The 26853-nt window shown below is 40.7% G+C and overlaps 1 protein-coding gene across 2 annotated transcripts in view; it reads left to right on the top strand.

Annotated features, from left to right (window-relative positions):
- The window catches only part of LOC136755431 (alpha-internexin), an 84240-nt gene extending 60767 nt beyond the window's left edge, over nt 1-23473 (top strand). The window contains exons 7-11 of one of the 2 annotated variants that reach the window (XM_066712007.1): nt 1576-1806; nt 15656-15814; nt 17633-17780; nt 19435-19569; nt 22063-23473. In XM_066712007.1, the coding sequence (XP_066568104.1) occupies nt 1576-1806; nt 15656-15814; nt 17633-17780; nt 19435-19569; nt 22063-22544 (1155 nt within the window). In that variant the 3' untranslated portion in view covers nt 22545-23473. The remainder of the gene's footprint in view (nt 1-1575; nt 1807-15655; nt 15815-17632; nt 17781-19434; nt 19570-22062) is intronic. The other variant, XM_066712008.1, reaches the window with a different exon arrangement.
- The last annotated feature ends 3380 nt before the right edge of the window (nt 23474-26853 follow it).

Below are 26853 nucleotides of genomic sequence, written 5' to 3'. Positions count from 1 at the left end.
GTTAGCACTTACAGGGCTGTTAGATATGGTGAACATCGAGGTGAAGTATGTCATCTGGAATGATTTCACACTGCAACGTGTTCCTGCAATTGTTAAGCACTGTGTGTACCCCCTAAATCTCACATGCAGCAGCCCACTTTACACGTTGTTCACAAGTCAGCTGTAATGAGTTGCATATGAAGCTATGGATCTGTGGCCCCTTTGTCCTACATATCTGGCTTGGAGGCATGTCTGTAGACCATTTACAAGCCTCTCTATAGATGTGCTGTAGATTATAAAATGTTTGAATATAACAAATAATATGTAAGTCATAATAATAACGAGGATGATAATTGATAAAAACATAGTACAATAATACATTTCAAAAGAAGAAAGAAATTTGCTTAAAGTACAATTTCTGGGATATCGGGCAAAACAACATTTATACTAATAAACTACCCTATGGAATAAATGTCGTCTTTAGTTTGTGTATGAAAAGTGTAATCTATAAGAAAAAAAATGTGCGTCACTTATTCCAACAAAATAATTACGTTGCAGTTTCATATTGAATACATTGTTTAAAGCGTGTAGTACTCTATGTGTAAAATCGCTGTTTATTGTACATGGGATACTAGCATAATGTTTCAACTGTTTGTGCATTCTTTACACACTGTCCAGGGTAATAAAAGCAAAGAATAACCTTGATATGTTCTTTTCTACTCCAAGTGTAGTGGTTATTTTTTAGTACTCCTGAAGTGAGCAATTAGGCCTATACTGTCCATTAAAAATATTTAGTGGAATTTTACAGTAATTAATATTCTGAACACATTTGAACAATCTTCAGAATGAAGTGCTTATTGTGTGAAGGCGATTATCCTTAATGTTGTGATGCAAGGGCCTGAATTCTCCTGCCGAGGAATGTTATCTTTTTGTATGCAAACTGAAAGCAGATATTTTTACATATTCATCTCTTCTCCTTAAAGGAATTAATTTTAGATCAACTTTTATAGATTTCCCTGAACTGACAATGCTGTCTTCAAGCATGTTTACTTTCTTCATTATTCATTATTTTCAGATGGCCTTGTGTTGTAATTTGAATGTCTTTCACCAATTTTAGTCACAAACAAAGTAACCCTTAAAAATGCATGGCATGTGGATTTGAAATCTGCCATTTTCACCTCCAGAATGATTCCTGCAACAAGGCTAAAAGGCCATGTTATAGACCCAGCCACCTCTGATTGTTTCTGTTGCTTGTATCGGATCTTGGCGTTTGATCTTTATTTTTCATAGTTCAAGGCCAACTTCATGAATAACTGCACTTTGGTCGTTGTGGGGTGGCTTTCCAAGCACATGGTGTTTGTTTTTGTTCACACCACCTAAAGCTTTGCTTGGAGGTTTCAAAACCCAGAGGCCTGCTGCACTGACAATTTTGACAAGCCTCCTAATGCACAGTCAAAGCAAGTCTTCTCGTTGTGAGCGCTGCATGGTCGTGTGCTGGCAGGTGCCGTGCCCGAGTTCCCTGACCTCTCACCTGCAGGGGGTATCGCTGTACGGCAACGCTGACAGTTCTTGTCTCCTTTTCTTGTGTCTCATCAGAGTGCCTTGGAAGCAAAGCTCAGCCAGCTGTTCAAACAGCTGCACGGCGTGAGACAAACGCTGGGATTTATCCTCGCCCCAGGACCAAATGCCAGCGAGCAAGCCAGGCAGCTCCTCGTGCCAACTGTCTACGCCAGGCTGTTCAATCACGCCAGCCAGTGCCAGCGGTCCCTGGAGGACTGCTGCTCAGACCTGCTTACCTTATCTCTAATCATACCTTCAGCACCGTGGGTAAGTTGGCCGTTTTCCTTGTCTTTTCCCCATTTTAAAAAAAAAATGGACGAACTTTTTAACAGACAATTACAGTGGCCTTCTTATGTCCTAGAGAAGAGTTGTTTTTTTTTCTTTAACTTTTCTTTTGCATCTGGGAAGACACCTTTCTTTTTAAATCTAATTTTGCCAATGCAAAGTTTGATGCTGCTCAGTCCGCATCTTAGTATTTGTTCCTAAGAGCCTGTGACTGATTTCAAGGAGGGTCATCATGCTGAATTTAAATTCAATACACACACAGCACAGTGTGCCTGTGACTGCCTTAAAAATGATCTTAATGAAAGCACTAAATACAATAATAAAAATGTTACTTGGAAACACACACCAAATTTGAATTGACTTACAAACACACATGGAATCTAATTGTCGTGGTTTGGTCCTTTCAGTACAGGCAAGAACACACAGCTCTCTGGTACTGCTCTCTTACAGATGGATATAATTGTTACTGTTTTGTCTTTCTTCATGCATGCATGAGGGTGATTGTTCTAGCCAGGGTGCTGTTACCTTTCCCAATTTCTGACCCAGCCTCCAGGACACATTCTTAGGTGGGTTCAGGCAACACTTGGTAGGTCACTGGGGTCACAGGAAAAGTCCTAGACTGTGGTCAGCTTCCAATATTGGAATTAACATTCAGGATCAGCCTGCAGTATGGTGTGGGGAGAGGCCTTCAAATCACTCTGCTATACTTTTCCCAAATTAAAACTACACATCCGCTGAGTCAAGCTGTCCTGTCTGTAAGATTGTATTACAGACATAAGCCCCTTCATGCAAGGCCTGTCTTCTTCCATTAGCTCTGCAGGTCAGATACAAATATTTCCTCCAGCACACTGTCTCATTGGCAGAAGTACATTCATCACGGTTGAATTGAATTCAGTGTTGATACTTTTAACTTTAATCAATGAGGTCGTGAGAGGCTCTGTCGTTGAAGGTTTCCCAGCACTTTCATTTCTCCACGTTTGATTTGGGTATGCTGGTGTGTCCTCCTTTCCTGCACAGGCATTGTTTAATGAACAGGCATGCGTCTGTGTTACATCCGTCTTCACCTGTTTTCCACACGTGTTCTGAAGAAGAATGGAGGCTGCATAGAGAAAATAGAGCAGCAAGAGATCAGCCCCACTGTGGTTATCGGAGGAAATAAGGGCAGAAGACAGAAGTTAAGAAAGTTTATGAAAACACTGAGGCAAAAAGACATAAGTGGAATAAGTGGATATGTTACATTAGAAAGGAATCTAAATAATGTATTGTTCAAAGTAATCTGTCTGTTGTTGTGATTGTACACACTGAACACACAAGAACAAAACTGAAGAATCTTTGGTTTGTTGGCCGCAAGACAAGGGGTCCGCAGACAGGGTGGGGGTGGGGGTGGGGGGTGGTGTAGGTCCCATCTGTTAAATGTGTTTCTTGGGAGCCACAATGAATAAGCACACTGATCACATTGCTGGTGTCCATGGAAAGCCATGCATGGGTCCCTTTTTCCGCCTGAGTGAAGGTGCACATACAAAAACTTAATTAGGAGTGCAGTGGGACATCCATCACTGCTGTAGCCCTCTGAAGAGAACAGAAATGGACCCCAGGTCCCCACTGCTCCCCAAATGCTCCCCGTGTGCATGTTGACAAGATAGATATGGAGGCAGCTTGAAATGGGCATCCTGTTAAACATGAATAAAGAGTCCCATCTGGTTTGATAACAAATCGTCAGGGTGATTTATTTATTAATTTAGATGTGTATATACAAATGTTATTAGGTGTGCCTGCCTGGTCAAAAGCAAAACAGCAGGAACTGTAATAATGTATTTTGTTGCGCTTGTATAGGAGGACTGTTCCTCTCTGTCTGATGCTGAGCGTGAGGCTGAATTCAGTGTGAATATCCTCCTGATGGGTTTCCTGAAGGTCTCATTTGTCTGGCCTGAACCATGTGTCTTGCCAGGAGGATCGTTATTTCCTTTCTCCCTGTTGTTGTACAGGACTGTTGTGAGAGCGACATCAGCAGGACCTCATTTATAGTCATAATTTGACTTCACTATATCAGAAATAGAAATAGTCTTCCATAATGGTTTGTTTTTTAACTCTATATTTGTCTGTTTTCACTGCTTGGTGTAGCTGTCTGCATAAAAATTATAACCTTATATCTTCCTTTTTATGAAGGATTTATATTTTCAGAAGATTCCGATGTGCATTTGTATATATTTTCAGACTTTTTCTTATCTAAGTTCACCATCTTCAAACATCACAGTATCATATGGCTGCAAACGTTCTGCCTATGTTATTTGATGGCAGAGTCATTGATGAGGAACAGTGAGCATTTCCTAGTTTAATAGATTAGTTGGGTGTGACTTGTTTCTTCAACTGAAACACACAAATTTAAGATACCTGTCAGTTGCACCTGTACTGGCATAATAACAAGCCCTTTCATGCAGTATTTTGTTTTTATTTGCTCTTCACTAACCTTAGCTTGATAGTCACCAAAAATAGTTACTATTAGAATCTGTAGATATATGGGATTTTGGGGTGCTGAGCTTTGTATTATGACTTACCCTGTGACCTTTTCATACATGTTGTACCTTGCTGATAAAGGAGAGTGATGCTACTTACAGCTATCAAAACGTACACAATTTGAGCAGTGTCAAAGAGCATTCTGCATTACGGATCTTGTTGAACTGCACCTTTACATCGACTACTTTCTCGTACAGCAGGTTGGAGTTGGTTTGGTGTCAGGCCTGGTTATTCTCATAGTTTCAAAGATCGGTGCATTTACATACTGTAGCTCGATAAGCATCAGAAAGACAAGAAAGGAAAGATGTAGCCCGTGGGATTTCGTAGTTAGATATGAAGATCTTTGAAGTCAGGCTGCCCTCTCAGGAGGGACTCCAGAAGGTCCAGGGAGGTTCTGTGTACCTGCCATTAAAATTGATCGAAAATAACTGCAGCTGTGTCCCCTGCAGCCCCCGTCCATCCGTCAGAGTTCCAAGACCCCGCAGGCTGTTTGTCCACACAGAAAGAGCACCCCCTCTAACCCCCCCCACCTTCCGAGAAAAATAATAAAAGGAAGGTTCACAACTTCAAACAGAAACCTAGCGCACTGTCTTTGTACTGGCCAATTACCAGTGTCACTTCTCATCCCGTGCCGTTACAAACCGCCGGGTTGGCTGGCAGTACTCATGGTTCTTCATTTATTCTGCTAAGCTGTTCTCAGTCAACTGATCCATAATCTTCACCTCTTGGTTTTTCTAGGTCTCGACTAGTGCTTAGGTGTTGGGTCTCTCTTTCTTATTCTGAGCCTGTCTGACTGCTCTTCTAACCTGCATGATTTTTTGTAAGGGCTCTGTCATTCTGTGTATGTGCTTTGCTTACTTTACTCCAGTGTGATGCCCATAACGGCCCTCGTGCATCGTTTGTAAATGTGGAAGATATCGTATTCTGATTCTCATTAACCCTATAAATTGCCTGGGGATGAAGGTCAATTAATAAATCATGTTCCAGGACTCAATTCTCCAGCTTATACCTTGATGGGCACGCTGATCATGTGACTGTTCATGACAAAACGTATTAACTTAAGTATAGCTGTCAGGCCTTAAACATGATGCTCACAAGGGGCAGGCTGAAGTGACCCAGTGTTAAAGTGAGGCTCCAACTGGAGTCATGACCTTGCCGTGTCACAGGATCAGAGCTTCCTGACGAGAAAATACTGGTCACCCGATTGATTACAGTTATGTACGTGCAATGGAGCTGGTTAAACCTGTTTAAAATGCTAGCGCAAACATTAGGGGTGATTATAGCCCAGCATGAATGCAGAACAGCGAGAACCAATGCAAGAGAAATACTAAGCGCAGTTGTGAGCCACGGTGTAGGCGTGTAATTGGTTGGGGAATTGGGGCGCTGTTCAATCAAATAGCACCTTTTAAAAGCTGCTGGTTTGAACAGGGTGTGACATGTGAGTAAACAGTAGACAGATCAGGCCACAGTGCAACCCCAGATGTCTCTCCGCTTTCTGAGCCACTCTGTCTGTGTCAGTGTGTGTGTATATCAGTATTGTTTTTTGTGTGTTTGTTTATTGGCCTAGAAATGTTTAAGTAATTTGCAAAAATTCTTGGAGATGGAGCTCATCAGGAAAATGCCTGTAATTAAAAAAATAAATAGAGAGAAGCTAATGAATACCAGATTGTGTGAGATTATTGAAAAAGTTCAGTTCTTTTTCACTCCTTAAACCTATGTAAACCGTATATAATTTAGGAACTTTTCAAACTCAATATGTTACAAAGACGACAGTGAAGATGTTCATTTCTGCACTTCTGTGGCAGGGAATCAAATGCTCCACATCCCCCCACCCCCCAGTGCTACAGTATATCTAGCCAGGTTAGAGTGAATTAAAACCAGTAACCCCTAATTTGCCGAAGTCATGGGTGTGGAGTGAAGTGGACTTTTCACTTTAATGATCCTACACCGTGATCCTGAGTTGTGAGCAATATCTTCTGAAATGAGTATACCCTCATTCCCACAGCCCATTTTAATGGATTTCACTCAAGCATTGCATTAAAGCTAATCATCCCAAGCTTAAATTAGTTTCAGACTTAGCACCCCATAGGGTACACAACAAGGGTTACCTAAAATGCCATTTGGGGGACTAAATAGGATATATCTATATGTATGTATTATGACACCATGTGATTACTCTTATTAGACTGTGTGCATGGGTTTGGGGGGCTTTAAGACTTTGTATTGTAAGTAAACATGATCCATCAACAAAGCCTCAACTAGAATAAGACAACTGGGATATTAGCGTTGTGACGACAGACTGAAAAAGGGGATTATTTTAAAACAATTGCTTGATAAGATGTGGTGTCATTATTCAGGTTAGTGTGTTTTGTTCAGTTGTACCCCAGAACCTCTGGACATTGTTATCATGTGAGCGACATCTCTTATCTCTGTTGTTACAGCCTTGTAGTGAAGGAAAAATGATGAATGAGTGTACGAAACACTCTCCTTTCAAAAACATAAAGGCACACATGTATTTGGAAAGAAGTTTAGGTGCAGAGCAGTGTTTGCCAAACCCTGCCCTTTCCAGTGTCTCTTCAGTGAAAAGCCATTAAGAGACTGAAGTGTTGTGGTATATTCCCAGTGTGGCACTCTAGAGAGTTTGTCTAGATAAAATGTTAATTCTAAAAATGTACTTTATGACATACATTTTAAAACATGTAGCTCTCTGTGTTCCGATATGTGATAAGGTTGTTTTCTCTCGGTCAGTGGATTCAGAAGAATTTGGTCTTTGCCATTTTGTTAAAAAATCATATAAATAAACCCCCCAAAAACATGTTTTCAACTGTGTTAAATGGAGATGTAAGTCTTATGGGTATCAAAATGTATTTCATAGACAGACTTACCTGATTATTGATTGATATTGCACAAGTTGTAGGCCTATTTTTATTTTATTTAATCTCAGAGTGCATTGCTCAGGGAATAGGTAGGAAAACATTGACATTTGAGTTGTTGCTCTTTGTTTCAGCAGGCATTTGGTGATGTGGTTGATATTTATTGTTTTTGAGCAATTGCAATAATGCCTATAACAACTTTACTCGTATTGCTTCATAAATATAAAATTATACATGTATACAGAAAACTGCAGAATTGGCAGTTGGAATTGTATTGTAAGTAAAATGTTCATTCTTAAAAAAAAAAAATCAGTCTCCCAGCAATTTTTCAGTCCCAGGTGTTTGAAGTAAACCCATGCCATCACCGATTGAGAAGGTTTGACATAGCATTTGGCCCCTATGTTGATTATTTGGTGTGCTGCTTCACAAGATAAAAATACAACCCACACATATACGGTTGTTTTGCAGAACTCACAAATGTAGCTTTCTGTGACTACAAATGAAACGACTCAATTTTATTACTCTGAGTTTTTGATGTACTCGGCTTGATCCTACCATAGAATATAATTAGCCCCCAAAGGATTCCAGATTTAGCTTAAACTGCAGATTCTGTTCTCTTTTGAACCAGTATTTAAATACAAACCTGAACTAAAGACTTTGAAAGACAGCTAACTTCTGATTTAACTGAACTGGATTTATTTGAAAACTGCAGTATGAATCTCAGCCTAGGGAGCTTTTGCTCCATTAACAAATTAACTATTTTCAACTTCCATATGGACTAAGCATAACCATGAAGGAGAACATTTGAAAAATAAGCACAAACATTAATTTCACTTACTTTTAAATATTGCTTGTGGCCCTGGTATCTCAAGGGATTTCATTTGTATACTTAAATCTGATTAATAGGACACAGTCAGTCATTGAATACTTTAAATATGGTATGTTAACGTACACATATTGAAGTCGTCTTATTTGATTTAAGTACATTTAAAATACGGAGCACTTCAAAACATTTACCAGACCTGTTTATCTTTTCTTCATTGTGTTTGTAATTTGTACTGTCCTATTTACACACACACAAAAACTGCCACATACAAGTCATACGTTTTTACCTCTTTTCAATAAAAATAAAGTACAGATTTGTTTTCCTTTTTTTTTATTAGATTGAAAAGATCAACTCCAACGTGTTCTCTTGTTCTTCTCACCTTGTGCATCTGGAGCTTGTCAGTTGAAAGGGCAAAGCTATGATAGAAGAATCGCAGATGGAGAAAGTCATGCACGCCTTCCCATTTGTAGGCAGTTCCAGGCAGCACTGCCATGTTCCTTATCGCCTCTCTTGTCCTTTTGGTGACATTCTTGTTTTGTGCCTCTGTGTGTGATTAAGATTTTTATCACAGAGATTTCCCTTCCCTTTCATAGGTAACACAAATGCCATCAACACAGAACTTTTTCAATAATTGGCAAGTCATTCTACAACTGTTCTCCTAATAGTATGCAGGGTAATCTGAGATTTACTTATATCTATCTATCAATCAATCTATCTATCTATCTATCTATCTATCTATCTATATATATATATACATACATACATACAGTGGGGGAAAAAAGTATTTGATCCCCTGCTGATTTTGTACATTTGCCCACTGACAAAGAAATGATCAGTCTATAATTTTAATGGTAGGTGTATTTTAACAGTGAGAGACAGAATAACAACAAACAAAATCCAGAAAAAGTACTAAGTCGAAGGGGTCAAATACTTATTTCCCTCATTAACATGCAAATCAATTTATAACTTTTTTGAAATGCGTTTTTCTGGATTTATTTGTTGTTATTCTGTTTCTCACTGTTAAAATACACCTACCATTAAAATTATAGACTTATCATTTCTTTGTCAGTGGGCAAACATACAAAATCAGCAGGGGATCAAATACTTTTTTCCCTCACTGTATACATATATATATATATATATATATATATATATATATATATATATATATATATATGTATATATATATGTATATCAGCCATAACATTATGACCACTGACAGGTGAAGTGAATAACACTGATAATCTCGATATCATGGCACCTTTCCGTGGGTAGGATATATTAGGCAGCAAGTGAACATTTTGTCCTCAAAGTTGGTGTGTTAGAAGCAGGAAAAATGGGCAAGCGTAAGGATCTGAGCGACTTTGACAAGGGCCAAATTGTGACGGCTAGACGACTGGGTCAGACCATCTCCAAAACTGCAGCTCTTGTGGGGTGTTCCCGGTCTGCAGTGGTCAGTACCTATCAAAAGTGGTCCAAGAAAGGAAAAGCGGTGAACCGGCGACAGGGTCATGGGCGGCCAAGGCTCATTGATGCACATGGGGAGCGAAGGCTGGCCCGTGTGGTCCGATCCAACAGACGAGCTACTGTAGCTCAAATTGCTGAAAACGTTCATGCTGGTTCTGATAGAATGGTGTCAGAACAGACAGTGTATCACAGTTTGTTGCGTATGGGGCTGCGTAGCCACAGACCAGTCAGGGTGCCCATGCTGACCCCTGTCCACTGCCGAAAGCGCCTATAATGGGCACGTGAGCATCAGAACTGGACCACGGAGCAATGGAAGAAGGTGGCCTGGTCTGATGAATCACGAGTTCAAGGTGTTGACTTGGCCTTCAAATTCCCCAGATCTCAATCCAATCGAGCATCTGTGGGATGTGCTGGACAAACAAGTCCGATCCATGGAGGCCCCACCTCGCAACTTACAGGACTTAAAGGATCTGCTGCTAACATCTTGGTGCCAGATACCACAGCACACCTTCAGAGGTCTAGTGGAGTCCATGCCTCGATGGGTCAGGGCTGTTTTGGTGGCAAAAGGGGGACCTACACAATATTAGGCAGGTGGTCATAATGTTATGGCTGATCGGTGTATATATATATATATGAAAGGAAGTGAATTCCTAGACGTAGAGCTCAAGAATGCAACCCAAAATGTAAAGGGGGAAAAAAATGGTTTCTTGTGATTTGGATTAGGGTCAGGGAGTTCTGCGAAGGGCATTGTGATTGTCAGTACTCATTCTTGAGCCCCACCAGTTGCAATCTGTCTACGCAAGACCAGGCGATAAACACATTTCCAAACGGTTCATGAAAACAGCCTAATCAATACCGTGTGAAGCAATGTACACATGCTTCCCTTTGTCCTGAAATATCCTGTATCACAGCGCTGTTTAAAGCATAGACTGTGTTTGAGGTAGTGATCCCACATTTCTCAGAGGAGTATTTCTCATATGTTTGCACCAGTTTCTCCAGGGCACAATTGAACAAACTGTATTTAGCAGGTAGCAGCTTTGTTTCTCCCTTGCAGAATTATTTGTTGTTGGTCAGCATTTGAAAGTAATGGTTATACTTTAAATACTAATAATTTTCCTCTCTGCCCGAATGCTGTTTGTGTTAATGAGTTGAGCTAGTGTGAATATTTAAGCCAGAAAGTCCAAATTATAGCCTTCCATAGTTTATAAACATTGTCATCTCTAATAGTTTTATTTTTAATGTAGAACCATGTATCACATTACACTATACTCAGGCTCACACATTCCCATTTAAGAATCAGTTTGCCTTTCAAAAACATTTTGTGCAGTATTTTCGGTGAAGGCTTGTGCTGTGGATCATTCTGCAGGTAGTAATTTGTAACCCAGATTTATTCCTTTATCAATAAGTGAATTCATTAAACAATACATTGCACAACTTACTTACACACATACTTAATAAATTGAACTGCCTCTTACTTGTGGTTTCACCTCTAGAAATAGTGCAGACATTATGTTCAGTGAATCTTGGGGACTCTCGCTGTGGCTTAATTTGCATGATCAGTGAAAAGGCATGCCACCTTAGCCGGCTTTGTTGAGAGAGAAACTTTTAAGAAACTTTCTTTGAAAAAGATTGGATTTGATGTTTTAATTTATTGCATTTTGTTCATTAACAAGAGTTCAAGGTAAACAGTTGTATCTCACTTACAGTCCAACCTAATTCGTGAATCTTCTGCTGTAGTTCAAGAGTGAATAGAAAAAGAAAAATATATAAAATATATAAAATGTGTTAAAATAAAATGCCCCAGTGTGGGAGCTCTGAGCTGCTGAAATACCTTGACAAATCAAATAGAGTACTAATTACTATGATTGTAGATGTACAAACCTAGTCATTTAACTCCTGCAATTTCTCAGCACACGGGTGGGAAATTATGTCTGCTATGAATGTGAATATCATCCCAGGGGAGGTCCACCACCAGCCCATTCTGAAGTATAAACCCATACTGTGTAAAAGCAAAAGCAAGGCTCAGTGAATACAGAGCAGGACTGATTGCAGGAGGGAGAAGGCTCTTGTCTCCACAGGAGACCGTGTGCCTGATAATAGGCTGAAGGCTGGTGAGAGCAGGAAAAGCTGCCACTGGGACGAGATTAGTGCACGAAATATATGCCAGGACAACTTATTTGGGCCTTGCATGTAATATGTGTGTAATTTTTTTGTACGTTGTAAAAGACTTTGAATAGCCTAATACTGAAACAACATATTAAACTTCTAAAACTAAGTTTTGTTGTATTTTAAACATCTGCACTGTCCTCCTAATTTATTTGTTGTTTTATTATCTGGATATTATTTATGATCATATAAGATGCTGTATATTGGATCTCAACTGTAACCCCAAAGTCTTCTACATGAATGTAGATAATCAAGTGTCCAATGGCATACTGCATTTTGCATTTGATACTGGTATTGTGTGACATACACATTGGGCAAGTTTAAAATCTTGTTTTTGTTTTTTATGGTTGCTCAGCTGTGAGTGAGATATACCTGCCTTTGTTGTCCCGGTCATTTACTTCTGCATCCTGAAAGTAATTCCTAACATTCGGGAAGTGTCAAAAAGTTTTTAGTTCGCTTCAAACTTTAAACGGATAAGGTCATCTTCTAGCTGTTGAACAAATTAACTCCATAGATTATTCTGAGTCTGTGTTCCCCCGGTAGGAGTTAGACTAATGATGATATGGCTAACACCAAGAGGCCCCTGAAAGTGTGTGATAATGTCAAGCAGAATGACATAGCTACCTCTCGTATGGCTTTCTGATTGAAGTCATTCGGAAGCAGACGGAATGTGCCAGTTTGAATTGAAAAGGTGTTACACATTATTAAGTACAAGTCTAGCTACTCAGTTGTTTTTGTTCTGTCTTTCTGTCTTTCTTTTGGCAGTGAATCTGCCCATTGCATTTGTTCTTTCCCCTTTCAGAAATTGGTCTTCACCGAATTTGGGGGAAAAAGGAACAGTGTTATAAATCTTCAAGTATATAGTTTCTTTACAATAGAATATCTCAGACTTTTTTCATTTTTTTGTAACCCCCCCATTTAATTAATTGGATATACTCCAAACTGAGATTTAGACACAACATAGACACCTTATCTGTCAGATGGGATCAAAGTCCTGCCAGAGAACGGAACTGAAGTACCTCAACACGAGCTGTCACCAATTAATTTGCACCTGATAGGCATGCTGCTAAACAGACTCACTGAGCATGTGTAAACAGGCGGAGACGAAATCCAGGTGGCGGTAGAGTCCCTCCATGGGGGAGGTGGGATGGTTGTGTATCATCAGGCAAGGGCAAAGAAGGAGATGTCACAGGAAGACTGCAGTCTTGGTGAAAGGGTTTACAGTGATTGGAAAAATATGCTGTGTTCGTTACATTATAACTAAAAGATGAATGCTACTTGAATAAAGGGTAAAAAGTTTAAAAACAGCAAATGATGTACATTTGCAACTCAGGGTGGGAACTGTGTTGCTTACTTTCCCTCACACAGACTTGTGGCCTACTAAACAGTCTGGATTCCCTTAAACCATAACTATCTTTATAAAAAAAAAAAGACATAAATTAATGACAGCTGTGGAACTTTTTATTAAAGAGGTGTGTTGTTCCCTGGTATAATGGTCTGAATGGGTTTCAGAATTCAAATTAAGTTTTCAACTAATTGTATCATCACATTTTCAAAAATGTATATTGTACATAACCAAGTATTGTTACACATCTTTAATCACTGTCATTTTTATTTTCATATTTAACATACTGAGGAGGATTTAAACCTATAAGACCTGTCAAGTAACTTTCGATATTTTGGCTGCAGCATGTGCAGGTGTTTTGCACTTGACCAGATGTCTCTCAATACTGCTGGAGTTTGGCTCTGTCAGGAAACTCATTCCTCCTAATGAGGATTGTTGCAAGAAAATTTTATTTCAGCTGATTTGACGGTAAAGCTTTTAACAGAGGTTACGAGTGTTTGTGCATTTTTTAAACACAGTTCAATCCGAGTTGACTAAAGGTATGCAGTTTTTAAGCTTTATTTTGCCATGAATAATGGTGAGTTTCCTTTTAAGCTGGATTGGTTATACAGTAATAGGCAGTGCTCCACTACTATCACTAAATAAACATCTTGTATAACCTACAGAAAATGGTCCATTCCTCCTCTCTACGGACTGGTACTTTGGGTTGGCCCTCATCTACTTATTTATTTTTCCATTTAAAAAACGAAATAAATAAATAAACCAACAATGGCTTCAAAGGGATTTCATCCTTTCAAGAGCCAGGAAAGTGAACTTGTGCAGCTTCTCTCCGCGTCACAAGAATAGATGGTGTTTATACAAACGAGATGGATAGATCACAGGTTTTATAACAAATGTATCACTGTTAATAGTAAACAGTGAGGTAGAAGGCTTTTAACCCTTAACCTTTTTGATATCATTCACAAGTACTGATCACTTTCCTTGACTGTTTAAGCCTCCCTTGCCTACCTCTCTTCAGTGCTTAACCCTTTCCCTGGTAGATAACACTGGAAGATGGTTTCCAAGTTTATCTCCAGTAGATATTCTCATTAGGGACAATTAAGGACTTTCTGGATTATATATTTGGTGCAGAGTATTTGTGAAACAACTCTATTTAAAAAAAAAAAAAGAAGAAGTTACCCATGATGGTTAAATTCCTTTTGTCCAGTTTTATTATTGAGGTTCAAAACGTGTTCAGCCTAAGTGTCTATAGCATACTCTACACGATGCAGAAGGCCAGCCAGGGCTGTGTACATGTGTGGTTTATTTTTTGTTTTGTGTTATGTTGCATGTTTATTATTTACATCAAGGCTACTCATGGAAGAAATATACATGGTGGAAATAAAACAAAAGTTCCCTTAGGCAAGAAGGAGACTTTACTGAGCAAGCAACAGCCCAGAGTGAAGGGCTGGTCCCAGCACACCCGCCTTTTACACTAGTTCAAAACAAAACTCACACAGCGTTCTTGCTTCCTCCCAGCTATATTTCAAAATAATCTAGATGCACAATAAATGTGTCTTTATTTTTGCATTCCCCAGGCTCTGTCACAAACTTTATTCCCAAACAAATAGATCTGTCCCCATAGACCTCACTAATTAAATCCTACAGCTTTAATTTCCCTGCCATTCTAACTTCATTGCCATCATGCCTTTGTAGCTTAAAAACAACCCCTTTCGTCTTCTTCCTATTCCTCTTCATCATTATCCTCTTCTAATATTTATAAAACCATTATGAGCATCACAATATGAATAACAATACTACTTTCCATTACTATTGATTCCAAAATATGATTCTATTCGAAACAAAAGTTGACAGCATGAAATATCAGCTGGGTGTAAATCAAAATAGCTCTAGAGAATGTGCCTGCTAACAAGCTACATGTAATTCATTTCCCATTGTGGGTGAACGTGATTTGATGTTTCACCAATTGCTGACGTCAGACTTGAAAGTTTACCAAAGGACACTCAAGCAGACAATTAAACAGACTGAGAATGTGAGGAAAATCTCAGGCATCTGAGCTGTGTCTTGTGGTTTAACAACATATGCAGGAGATTATCAAATGGGACCTTTGATGGGCGAAAGTAAATAGAGTTCAGTCCCCACGCTGTCCTCCATTACAACTCGGCAACCACAGTGACGTGATTTTTGTTTTGTTTTTTACGCCCATTTCTGACCTTGAAAGCAGCTTAAAACGGAGGCCAAAGGACAGGGTGTGCAATGAGAATGAGCAATATCAGCCGCTTGCAAGGTGGTCCCCGCCAGACAGAGTCAGGGAAGTGTGACGGTGTAACAGATGACAAAACTGGAGTGAGCACTGCCTTTACTGCAACTTATTGCTTGGATCTTGTGTGACGTAAAGACTAAAAATAGCTGCCTGCTGTAATGGCCACTCCATGAAATAAAACAATGAGCTCATGTGTAGAGTGGCTCGCTTTTGCTACAGATGTTAAGTTCCATATATATATATATCATTTTTGGTAATGCCTTCACATGTGTGTGCACTCAACTTTCTTTTGGATTTCAAAAGCATTCTCAGGGCACTCTTAACTGAAGAAGAGTGCTCCTGGACATGCATAGCCTGACAGTGTCCATGTTTTACAGGCCAGATCACAGCAGCAGGTGAGCCAGAACCTCACTGCAGAGAAAGTGCTGGCCGTGCTGCCGGCCTTCCCCAGAGGAGCCCCCCAGCAGCGGGCCCGGCGAGCCGCGGAGGCCCTGGTCAAGACCGCCAATTACTCACGGCTGATGGCACTGCAGCAGGTGGGCTCCGTCGAGAGGGTGGGGTAAGAACCCTCAGCCGTGCCAATGGAATATTACTGGCTTCCCGGGTTCCTGTTTTCTTCAGCAGGATGTGTGGTGCCTCATGGTTGACCCGGCATATTCTTTTAATCTGTCTTCCACTGTACTGACATAAAAAAAAAAACATACCCTTTCAATCGTCCAACTCCCAACACCCCCAGTTTGGTTTATTTTTGTGTCTATACAAAGTGCCGAGCACACCTTGTGACATACATTCTTTGTCCGGAGATTTCTTTGTGCGTATTCCTTCTGTACTGTATTGTGGGAACAATATGTAGTTTACTGTGAGTAATTAGTATAGTCTCTCAAGAAAAGATAAGATTAAAACAAATCAAGTATTTTATTTATTCAATGGTGTGAACACAGCTAATTAGGTAAACATCAAATACCATATTCTTTTTTGAAGAGTCGATGGTGTGATTCCCCCATCTAGATGTCATCAAACCTAGAAGAAGTTCAGCTTCCTCGATTGAGGTTTGACTTGTGGACTAAAATGTATGGCTTTAATTAATCAGACCTTCAATTAGAACAACATAATAATTAACAAATAATGGAGCCCTGTCATGTTATGCTGCTTATTCTGGAAACTGTGGTTTTCCTCTGAGTTTCCTAATCTGTTTGTGTATTTAAAGTCTAAATGAAATAACAATAATTACACACACCTCTACAGTGGTGATTATCGGCAGGTATCAAACCACTCTGAAACATTCAGGTTATGATTTTGCCAGACGGGGAGGCCTTTTCTCTGATTCTCTTCTGGGCGGTCATCAGAGCAGCTGTTTCAGGTAACACACGAGCATTCGCTTTCTGAGAGGGGAAGAAAATATCAATCATTAGTAGTAAACAACGGCCTCCCCAGCTAAGTGCCCTGATTAATGCACAACACTTCATTCAGTGTCACAGGCAGTCTCCTCACGAATAGGAGTTATGGGGCATTAATGCATTTTTAAGGATCACAGATTCTAGACTTAAAATGTGACGATAACCTAATGTAAATGGCCTTCAAAGAGCAGCACATCAGTCGAGCCAGTTCCCAGGCATTTAGAGGGGTGACTTTTATCCCTTTTATCCTTCTGTTAATCACAGACAGGTTTTGTCTATTTTCTTTTTTAATTTTTAATTTAAACTATTTATAGATTGTGTTTACAAGATGCCTGCATTTATTAACAAACACTTATCATACTTAAATAGAAGCCGAGGATCCTTGGCAGTAATCATTTAGACTTTTAATGTGTTACCTGAGAGGCTGAAATTTACATACGTACAGGACTCTTTTTAACTAAATTTTTTGGGATATATCAATTTGATGTTTGAATATCTAATATGGACTTTTCTGTTGTTTATTTTGCTTTTGCATTAGTCATGTACATAGTCTGTGCGAAACTTTTTTTAAGCCTCATTTAATAAGCAGTAACATCAATAAATTGTATATAAAAAAAAAAAGTAAAGCTGAGTAAGATCTCGGAGAATTAAAATCATACTGTGTGCAGTCAAATATGACCTCATATTTCATTTTCATTTTTTGTTTTGTTTTACTTTCTGCCTGTTGGTATTCTGCTGTCTTCTTACCCCAGTCATAACACCATTTCCAATTACTTATGAGGGACCATAAGCACATTCTCTACTTCTAATAGGGTATGAACAGATCGACGAAACTGAGCATTTTCTTCATTAAAACCAGCTGAAAAATTTAAAACACAACACTGCATGCTGTCTTCAAATGGGACCTGCAACACTTGCATTTGGGGAGTTTCATGTTGTGTTGTCTTTGAGATCTAGGTGGAGGCATTGCAGGCCGAGCTGGAGTTCCACCGGAGCTTATACCACCTGCAGATCAAGTACACCGAGGCCCTGATCCAGGGGATTCGACAGGCCTACCGGGCTTTCCAGGACAGCGTCACTGAGAGCCTATGCTCTCCTCTGCAAGGTACACTTCATTTGGCTTTTTACTTGAAATCAAAGTCAGGAATGTGCTGTCTAATGATGCCATTTCAACTATTCTGAGCCCATTATCCATGTGTCTACTAAAGTGGTAAAAAAACTCTGTTTTTTTCTTTTCTTTTTAATTCATGACTTGTCAGTGTTTGAATAGTCCTGCTGAGGTGCAGAATGACAATGAGAACCTGACATTTCCCCTCCGTTGTTAAGGCTGAGTGACAGATCTGCAGTGTGCCTTGCTCAGACTGATACCTGGTTGGGCTTTAGGGGTCAGGCAAGGTCAGAGCGCAGAGCCTGTGACAGAGCCTGTGCGCTGCCTGTGTTTCAATTGTCTCTGTCCTGGACTGGATTGACAGTTCTTTGTGGGCTCTCAATGGGAATGCTTGATATTGGGACTGTATTTCTTAAAACATGACTGTATAATTTACGCCGGGGGGGGCAAAAATAACATGAGACAATGACCTAACGCACATTGTGGGGGACTGTGGCATCTACCGCAATTCACCCAGCAGCGTGTGAGTAATAACTTGACTGCAACCTACGTGTGAAGGACAGTGATTGAAAGCAAAGCAGACCCTGTGATCTCACCACCCGGCCCTTTCCTCCTCTCACCATGGAACCCAACCAATTACTGCGGCTGATGTACGGAGCCCTGGAGTATAACACGGACCATTATAATTTTACCTCAACGTGCAGCTCCTGCAGGGTCACTAGTCTTACCGTGCTAATCAGCTGCAGACATATTCTTGCAGGTATCTCCCTGTACAGGAAAGCTGTCCTGGCACTGCCCATGCTCACAACACACATGTACCAGACATACACTGCCCTTTGTAGGCCCTGTCTTAAAGGCACTAATGTACACTCCACACAGGCAGACACCCTGGATCAGAGATGAACCCGGGTCCCACAAGCTGTGAAGCAGCAGTGATCACCACTGCCCCTTCCACCTCTTTATTCTGTGTTCTTTATCATTCAGATTGTATAGATTATTTTATTTATTTATGTATTTATTTCCACACGCTTACAAGCCTTCTGGCCTGTCACTATATAGTGCTACAATTGTTAATTGATTTGACCTTGTTATATAAGACTATTACAGCCTCTGATTCCACTTCTTCCACTGGATTCTATGAAGCTTCCACTGACAGGGTTTCACTTACTTGTCACTTACAGTTAATATATAGCCTATTGCATAGTATTCATGAAGGATATTTTGTTTTTGATATATATACTATTGAGGTGCTCTTCAATAGGTCACTTATGAACCAGTGATCTTGAAAGATTGTGCTTTTCAGTCTTTTGATTTCTTACAAACCTGATCTGTGGGGTCACAGTGTTACATCATTAACTCACAAGAGAGAATCACCAAAAGGACAGAGACCAGTCCTAATATGGGCCTTCAAGAGGGCCACATGTTTTATGATCTCCCAGATGGAAAATGTTGCTCAAACACGTTCAATAAGATTTTACGTTTCATTGTCAGCAAAAGACAGAAACAGCAGGACTGGTGCATATTTAAAATTAGGTGATTATTGAAAATTAATTATAGATTTCAAATAATAATACATTTTCTTTATGAATGGATGTTTCTCAAAGCCAGTGTTGTGATAGCAGGCCTGTCAGCAGACTCTTGTTTTTTACAGATGTTCTTTCATGTTACGGTGCCTTGAAAAGCACAGCTTCTGAGGCTGCTCTCCGAGACTTTCTGACAGTCTTCAAAAACAACTCCGAACAGATCCAGGAGGCTGTGGAAGCACTGAGGCCTTCAAAGGATGAAGGTAACACCTCCAGCACCACTTCCCTACTAACCTCAGTAGCCCACAGTAGCAGCTCTCTTTAAAATAGCGGTTATAATGCCGATGCGATTCGTAGTTTTTATAACCGTAGCTGTGTTTTATGTCTATGAAGCACAGCTTTGTGACCGGCTGGGGTTACAGGAAAGAGTTCCACTGCTGAAAATGTGTTGTTATTCATTGTACATCAAGGTATTGACCTCTCCAAGGACACCTCACAGACAGCTATGCCTGCTTTCTACATAAACAAAACAATAAAACGCAATGGAAACATCTGGAACTTGGTTTATGAATGTTATATTGCAATAAAAGACAAGCATGGAAATTATTTTACAGTCATGCTGAGCCGACTGATAGCCCACTGATTAATTTTGATTTTCACTCAATATTTATATAAACACACACACACACACAAGAATATGGGAAATCTAATTTCACTGCGCAAATGACTGCAGTTCCTTATTGGAAGAAGGCCAAGGACCCCATCGAGGCATTATTAGTCACAATCAATTTGGATCCAAGCTGGTTTTGCAGGTTACCATGCATACCCATCTCTAAAGATACCCAGCTGAAGACGCTGTGAATTTCCTATTAATCTGGAACCAGAGCCTCTATACTACCTGGCCAATTTAACACCAGCAGAGGACTAGAGCCTGCTCACAGTTTTACTGAGGTGGCCTGGCACTGAGCAGCTCAGTGTGTGGTCTCCTTTCAGCAGCGCTGAGGCCACACTGGCAAGGCTGGGAGAGAAACTCACACTGCGGCCGCCCCCTGTAGCTCTGACTGAGCTGAGTACCGCAGGCCTGGAGGACGGCCTCTGTTTCTGCACACTCGGTACATTTCAGCGAGGCCTGTTCATCGTAAATATTTATACAAGGACTTGTGAAGTGCCTCTCTGTTATAACTACTCCAAGATAAAATCAAGTTATATTATTATTAGTTCTAGGTGTTTTGTTATGTATTTGTATCTGGCCGTGTCTTTACATGTTCTGTGGTTTGCAGTTTTTTTGTTTTTTTTAACCACAGTGTTTCATGTACCTCGTGGAAGGCTGTTTGTTCTATCGTCTCTTCTCATCTGCTAGTAATCTCCATTTCGATATATAATAACCAAGTTGCCATTATGCACTTCAGTAAAAACTATGCAATGTAACTGTCCGACCACTTTATTTGCAGGTGATTATTCTCTCAATTCTTTGCACACTGTTTCTACTTCAAGTGTGTCACTGTGACACCCTAGTTTCCCTTCGGCCTGTCAGTAAGCTTTGTCCATATTGTCTTGCCCAGCTCAAGTGTATCTTCTCTGTAACCTTCAAGAGATACTATGGAAAATACTGCTAGGCTTTATTTCCAGACATTATCTGCTCCAGTGCTTCTCCACTGTGTCTTCTTGTCCAAGAGTATCTTTGCAGCGATCTGCACATCAATCGACTCTGTGACAGTCTCTGCCTGTGCCTTTTGTTATCTGTTGGCGCTTCTGTCTTTGCTTGCAATCTGAACGTCTATCCGTGTCAATCTGTCTGTCAATATATCTGTCTCTCAGCCTGCCTATCTGCAGTTGTAAATCTGTCCCTTTGCATATTTCACACCTGCTCGATAGCACCGCAGCACGCCCGACATGCCAGCACCTGCCGTGTCCTTCTGATTGGCATGAGCCCCTGCCTGGGGTCAGCTGACCCTGGGGCGCTTCAGAGAGAGGCTCCCTCTGGGCTGCCGGAGCTCGCTGAAGGGAGCCAGGTGATCCCTTAAAGCCGGGAGATTTACAGCATTCCTGACACATTCCACACCATGTCAGAAGCAGCCCTGCTTTATCTCTGTTTCCATTTCACACTCCTCTCCTTTTAAAACATGCGGGGGGGGGGGGGGGGTCGTAAATCTGTTTGGCATCGCCTTGTTCAATGTAAACCGGCTGTTGCAGGCTGTGTCATTTGAACTTATGCAGGCCAGAGAGAAAGCCCATGTGAACACCAGTGTCTGTGCTGTGGTGATGGGTGTAGAGAATTAAGCTCCTTTCCAGGAATAATAACCATCTTTAACTGTCAAGTGCTTTGGGATTCTCGCAGGCTGTCCCTTCCGACAGTCTAATCCAAATACCAAAACCCACATTGCCATGTTTGAATCCGATTGCGTACACTGACTTGCTGAATGACCTTTGTTTTGAACTTTCTATACTAAACTCCCCAGCGCTTTTAAAATGCTGGCAGAGGAGCCTTCCACCATAAATAAGACTTTTACTGGTTCTTATTGTGCTGGGTAATTAAATGTTTAATAAAATAAAACTACCAACCACAAACAAAATTTGTGTTAATCAATCGGGTGTCTTACCATAAACACAAACCTCCAGCAGCTTTGCCACCTAACTCTTGATTATGGCGTATTTCATCTTTCTCATACTTCAGAGTAACCCACACACGTATTCCAAAGCATAACTGTTATTCTGATATCTTCCTTACTAAAGCCTGCAACCCTCTTTCCTTCCAGGCGATCAGGCCCTCTCCAGGTACGGGAAGGAGTTCTTCCAGTCGGTAGAACAGCTGCTGAAGGACTGTGCAGATCAGAGGGACAGTGCCTCCGGTGAGCTGAAGAACCTGAAGGCCGAATATGAGCGTGCCTGCGAGAGCCTGCAGATGCTTAAGGCTGAGCGCAGGGAGAAGAGTAGCCAGAGCAGGTCAGGGGCGGGGAGCACAGAGGGAGCAGAAGAAGGCGGCAGCCAAAGCGAGAAAATAAAAGGTGAAGGTGAACGTTCAGAATCCGCCTTACAGCCAACTCCCATAGTGGCGGTGAAACCACAGCAGAGTGTGCTGGAAAGAGCCCCGTCTGTGGACGTGACGTCTTCGGTGTCCGAGGGTGGCGTCTCTCAGCAGGCGCTAGGCACTCGGAGGCCACCCAATGACAAGAGAGGAAAAAGCCTACATCGGAGCGGGAGCATGAGGGCGCGGGTGAGGCCATCTTGGCAAAACTAGCAGCAGACGTTCTCCGGGGAGACGAGGGGAAAATAGAACCTCGCTACCCAAAGCTTGGCTGTGACCTGGCCTCACTGTGAGGGCTAAGAAGTAGGGCACAGAATAAAACAGAGAGGGAAACATGCGTTAATAGCTTGCTTGACTGTACTACCACTTCCTAAGGAAATGAAAAGCACTTAGGAGCCTTGTTTTCTGGTGTCATGCAAAGTACACGTCTATTTTTATCATCTTTCACTTGCTCCAGTGGTGCGTTCACTGCTTTTTAGGACGGTGTGAGAGAGACGAGGAATAAGAGGTACCTAAATAAATGTTAATAAAAAGTTAATACTGACCTCACGTCTTTCCAGAGCTAAATAAAAATGGCAAGTGCCTCATTTGGGAGCAGATTTGTAGCCTTTGGTATCATTTCAAATTCTGTAAGGCTGAATAATGTTTGAGTGCTGCTGCTTGTGTGTTCTGAGTTAATTACCTTCACAATTCTCCTGAGGGCTTCAACACTGATCTAGTGTGAACATGTTCTGAAAGAGTTTATATACGTGTGTGTCTGTGTGTATATGATTTTATATATATATATATATATATATATATACACACTCACCTAAAGGATTATTAGGAACACCATACTAATACTGTGTTTGACCCCCTTTCGCCTTCAGAACTGCCTTAATTCTACGTGGCATTGATTCAACAAGGTGCTGAACGCATTCTTTAGAAATGTTGGCCCATATTGATAGGATAGCATCTTGCAGTTGATGGAGATTTGTGGGATGCACATCCAGGGCACGAAGCTCCCGTTCCACCACATCCCAAAGATGCTCTATTGGGTTGAGATCTGGTGACTGTGGGGGCCAGTTTAGTACAGTGAACTCATTGTCATGTTCAAGAAACCAATTTGAAATGATTCGACCTTTGTGACATGGTGCATTATCCTGCTGGAAGTAGCCATCAGAGGATGGGTACATGGTGGTCATAAAGGGATGGACATGGTCAGAAACAATGCTCAGGTAGGCCGTGGCATTTAAACGATGCCCAATTGGCACTAAGGGGCCTAAAGTGTGCCAAGAAAACATCCCCCACACCATTACACCACCACCACCAGCCTGCACAGTGGTAACAAGGCATGATGGATCCATGTTCTCATTCTGTTTACGCCAAATTCTGACTCTACCATCTGAATGTCTCAACAGAAATCGAGACTCATCAGACCAGGCAACATTTTTCCAGTCTTCAACTGTCCAATTTTGGTGAGCTTGTGCAAATTGTAGCCTCTTTTTCCTATTTGTAGTGGAGATGAGTGGTACCCGGTGGGGTCTTCTGCTGTTGTAGCCCATCCGCCTCAAGGTTGTACGTGTTGTGGCTTCACAAATGCTTTGCTGCATACCTCGGTTGTAACGAGTGGTTATTTCAGTCAAAGTTGCTCGTCTATCAGCTTGAATCAGTCGGCCCATTCTCCTCTGACCTCTAGCATCAACAAGGCATTTTCGCCCACAGGACTGCTGCATACTGGATGTTTTTCCCTTTTCACACCATTCTTTGTAAACCCTAGAAATGGTTGTGCGTGAAAATCCCAGTAACTGAACAGATTGTGAAATACTCAGACCGGCCCGTCTGGCACCAACAACCATGCCACGCTCAAAATTGCTTAAATCACCTTTCTTTCCCATTCAGACATTCAGTTTGGAGTTCAGGAGCTTGTCTTGACCAGGACCACACCCCTAAATGCATTGAAGCAACTGCCATGTGATTGGTTGGTTAGATAATTGCATTAATGAGAAATTGAACAGGTGTTCCTAATTAGCCTTTAGGTGAGTGTATATTTGGTCCAAATTACATGATCACCTGTGTTTCTTACTCCAATCCTACAAAGCAGGGAACAGCCACACACAAAACATTTCATGAAAATGTTTAGTGGCCATTTGTAAACACAACAGTGGATACATTTTAGTGGCATTCTACCTCCATTGAAGTATTATTCCTCATATTGCTTTTTGTAAGTTGACTGCAATAAAATGATATTGGGTATCCAGTTTGCCTGTGCAAGGAATGGTACTGTGTGAAGGGAACCACAAGAAAGTTGTTGTGCTGAATTGTACACACACCAGATGCCTATATGAATGCAGGAAGGTTGTCATGGTGGGTTATTGTGGCTCTTCTACTCCTTGCAGTACAGAAAGAGGTGACTTGAAGCAACCAGGTTGACCAGCCCAGAAACTGCACATCACTGTCTGTGATGATGGTTATCAGGGAGAGAATAATTCCTCCTATTATAACCATACTGCATCAGCTGCTGAGATCTTAATTTATAATTGGTGACTTTGGATTTGCTCTCCTAATTAAGAGAAAGTGAGGTGGGAGAACAACAGGTGTTAATAATGGTTGCTGTGGTCTCCCCAGTAACCAGACCTTAATCCCGTTGAAATAATATGGTATAGTATTTTAATGAGAGACATTTGCAGTAGGACTCCAGCCAAACATAACCTGTTTTCACACTTAATCCATTTTCATACAAATTAAAAGACGATTCTGCTTCTTCTATGTCTGATTTCATCCCAGTGATCCCACAGTGATCCTGTGTGTGTCTGTATAACTACAAATTGCTGTATATTTTTTCAATAAAGTTTTCTATCCAAAGTGTGGAGGCTTGTGTTTTCTGTGCTGTACAGTTATCATTCAACACTATATAGACCTCAGACTGACAGAACACCTCTGGGATGATCTGCAATGGCAAATCAGGAAGAGATAGGTGGACTTATCTCGATAAATACATAAAGAAAGAAAGATAATACATGGTGAAATGTCTCTAAGCTTGTGTATGGTGTTCTATTTCATGGTTGTATTTGAAATTAGGAAAGTGATTGTGAATATTTAGTCCAATATCCATATGATAATGAACTCATATTATTTTGTTGTTAGTGTTGTTTTTTGCATTTCCATGAATGCAAGGTGGCAGTCACCTTCGGAATAATGAAAAATAAATGTCCCCAACACTGGCCGCAGAGATTTTTGTATTTGAAATTTCTCCTTCCATTTTCTTGCCTGTCTTCTTCCTAGACAAAAATACAAGTGTGATTCATTAGAATCATCTAGTTGCATTTGTCTTGTTCTGGCAGCTACAAGAAAAAAAGAGAGAGAGAGAGAAATAACAAGAAAAAAAACCTTTTTTATGCCAACGGCTCTCACTTAATTTTTTAAAAGAATGTATCCCCTAAATTCTGTGCTTACCTATGCATAATGTATGAGCTGCCTCTCCCCATTGCCTTTTAGATGTAAATGGATTTCTGCCAGCCATTTCCTCTCAGTCCGGCCCTAACTCGATTAGCCTGTTGTTCTGTTTTGGTGTACTGACTCCAAATTTGTTTATGGAGAAAAAAAAAGAAGAAAATCCATCCCCATAGTGACCTCTACAGACAAACAAGCTGGCTGGCAAAAATGTTTTTATGAACTTACCAATGATGAATAGTGATTTTTCTTTTTTTCTTTCTTTGATCTCAGTGCTGATAGTGTATGGTCTTTAGTTGTACATGTGTTGGGAACCAAATATTTCCAATCCTGCCGCAAACGTGAGCCGTCCAGTCTTTATCGAGTTTATTGACGTGTTGAATAGCCACATAGCCGAATAGCTCGCAATAACAGAATGCTTTAAACTAAATAGGGAGATAATCTGGATATGAATGTTTACTCTCATATGAATCTATGCTTACATCATTACTACAGCTGCAGGTGGTGTTACTCATTGCTGGCATCCTCTGTGTTCGTCTTGTTCTTAGTATTGCAATAATTAGGATGATTGTGTTGTGATACAAACAAACGCTGCTTCTTCCTCACTCTGATGCTCCTGTCAGTTCAGCCTCATTAATAATGTTGTTCTTTTCCCAATTCAAAAACTTTCTCTTTTGGAGAAAATACATTTTGGGAGGTTTGAATGTTGAGTTTTGACCAGAGGTGTGGAAGGTAGGAGAGTCTAGGTGACTACATACATGTATATTATGCATTTTTGTTTCTATTGTTTTGCTTCTTAATCAGTATCAATACAAATCTGTTGTCTTTGCCAAACAACCTGCTTTTAGTCAGTTGGCCCAGATTCCTAGGTGAGTTAATTACACGTGTAGCGGTGATAATGCGTGTGCACAATTGGGGGTAGAGCTTGCTGGGAGGAGGGGGAGGACAACTGTATACTGGAATAAATAACCGGCCTCAGAGAAGAGCAAGGTGGGTCTCACACAAGTGTCTTTATAGCCATACCTGCAATCCATGGCTGGGTTGCTTTATTGACCCTGCTCATTAATGTGAACAGGGACATTAAGGCTGG

This window comes from Amia ocellicauda, chromosome 8, assembly GCF_036373705.1.
Source record: "Amia ocellicauda isolate fAmiCal2 chromosome 8, fAmiCal2.hap1, whole genome shotgun sequence".
Taxonomy (NCBI): Eukaryota; Metazoa; Chordata; class Actinopteri; order Amiiformes; family Amiidae; genus Amia; species Amia ocellicauda.
This window is presented reverse-complemented; position numbering and strand designations above follow the sequence as displayed.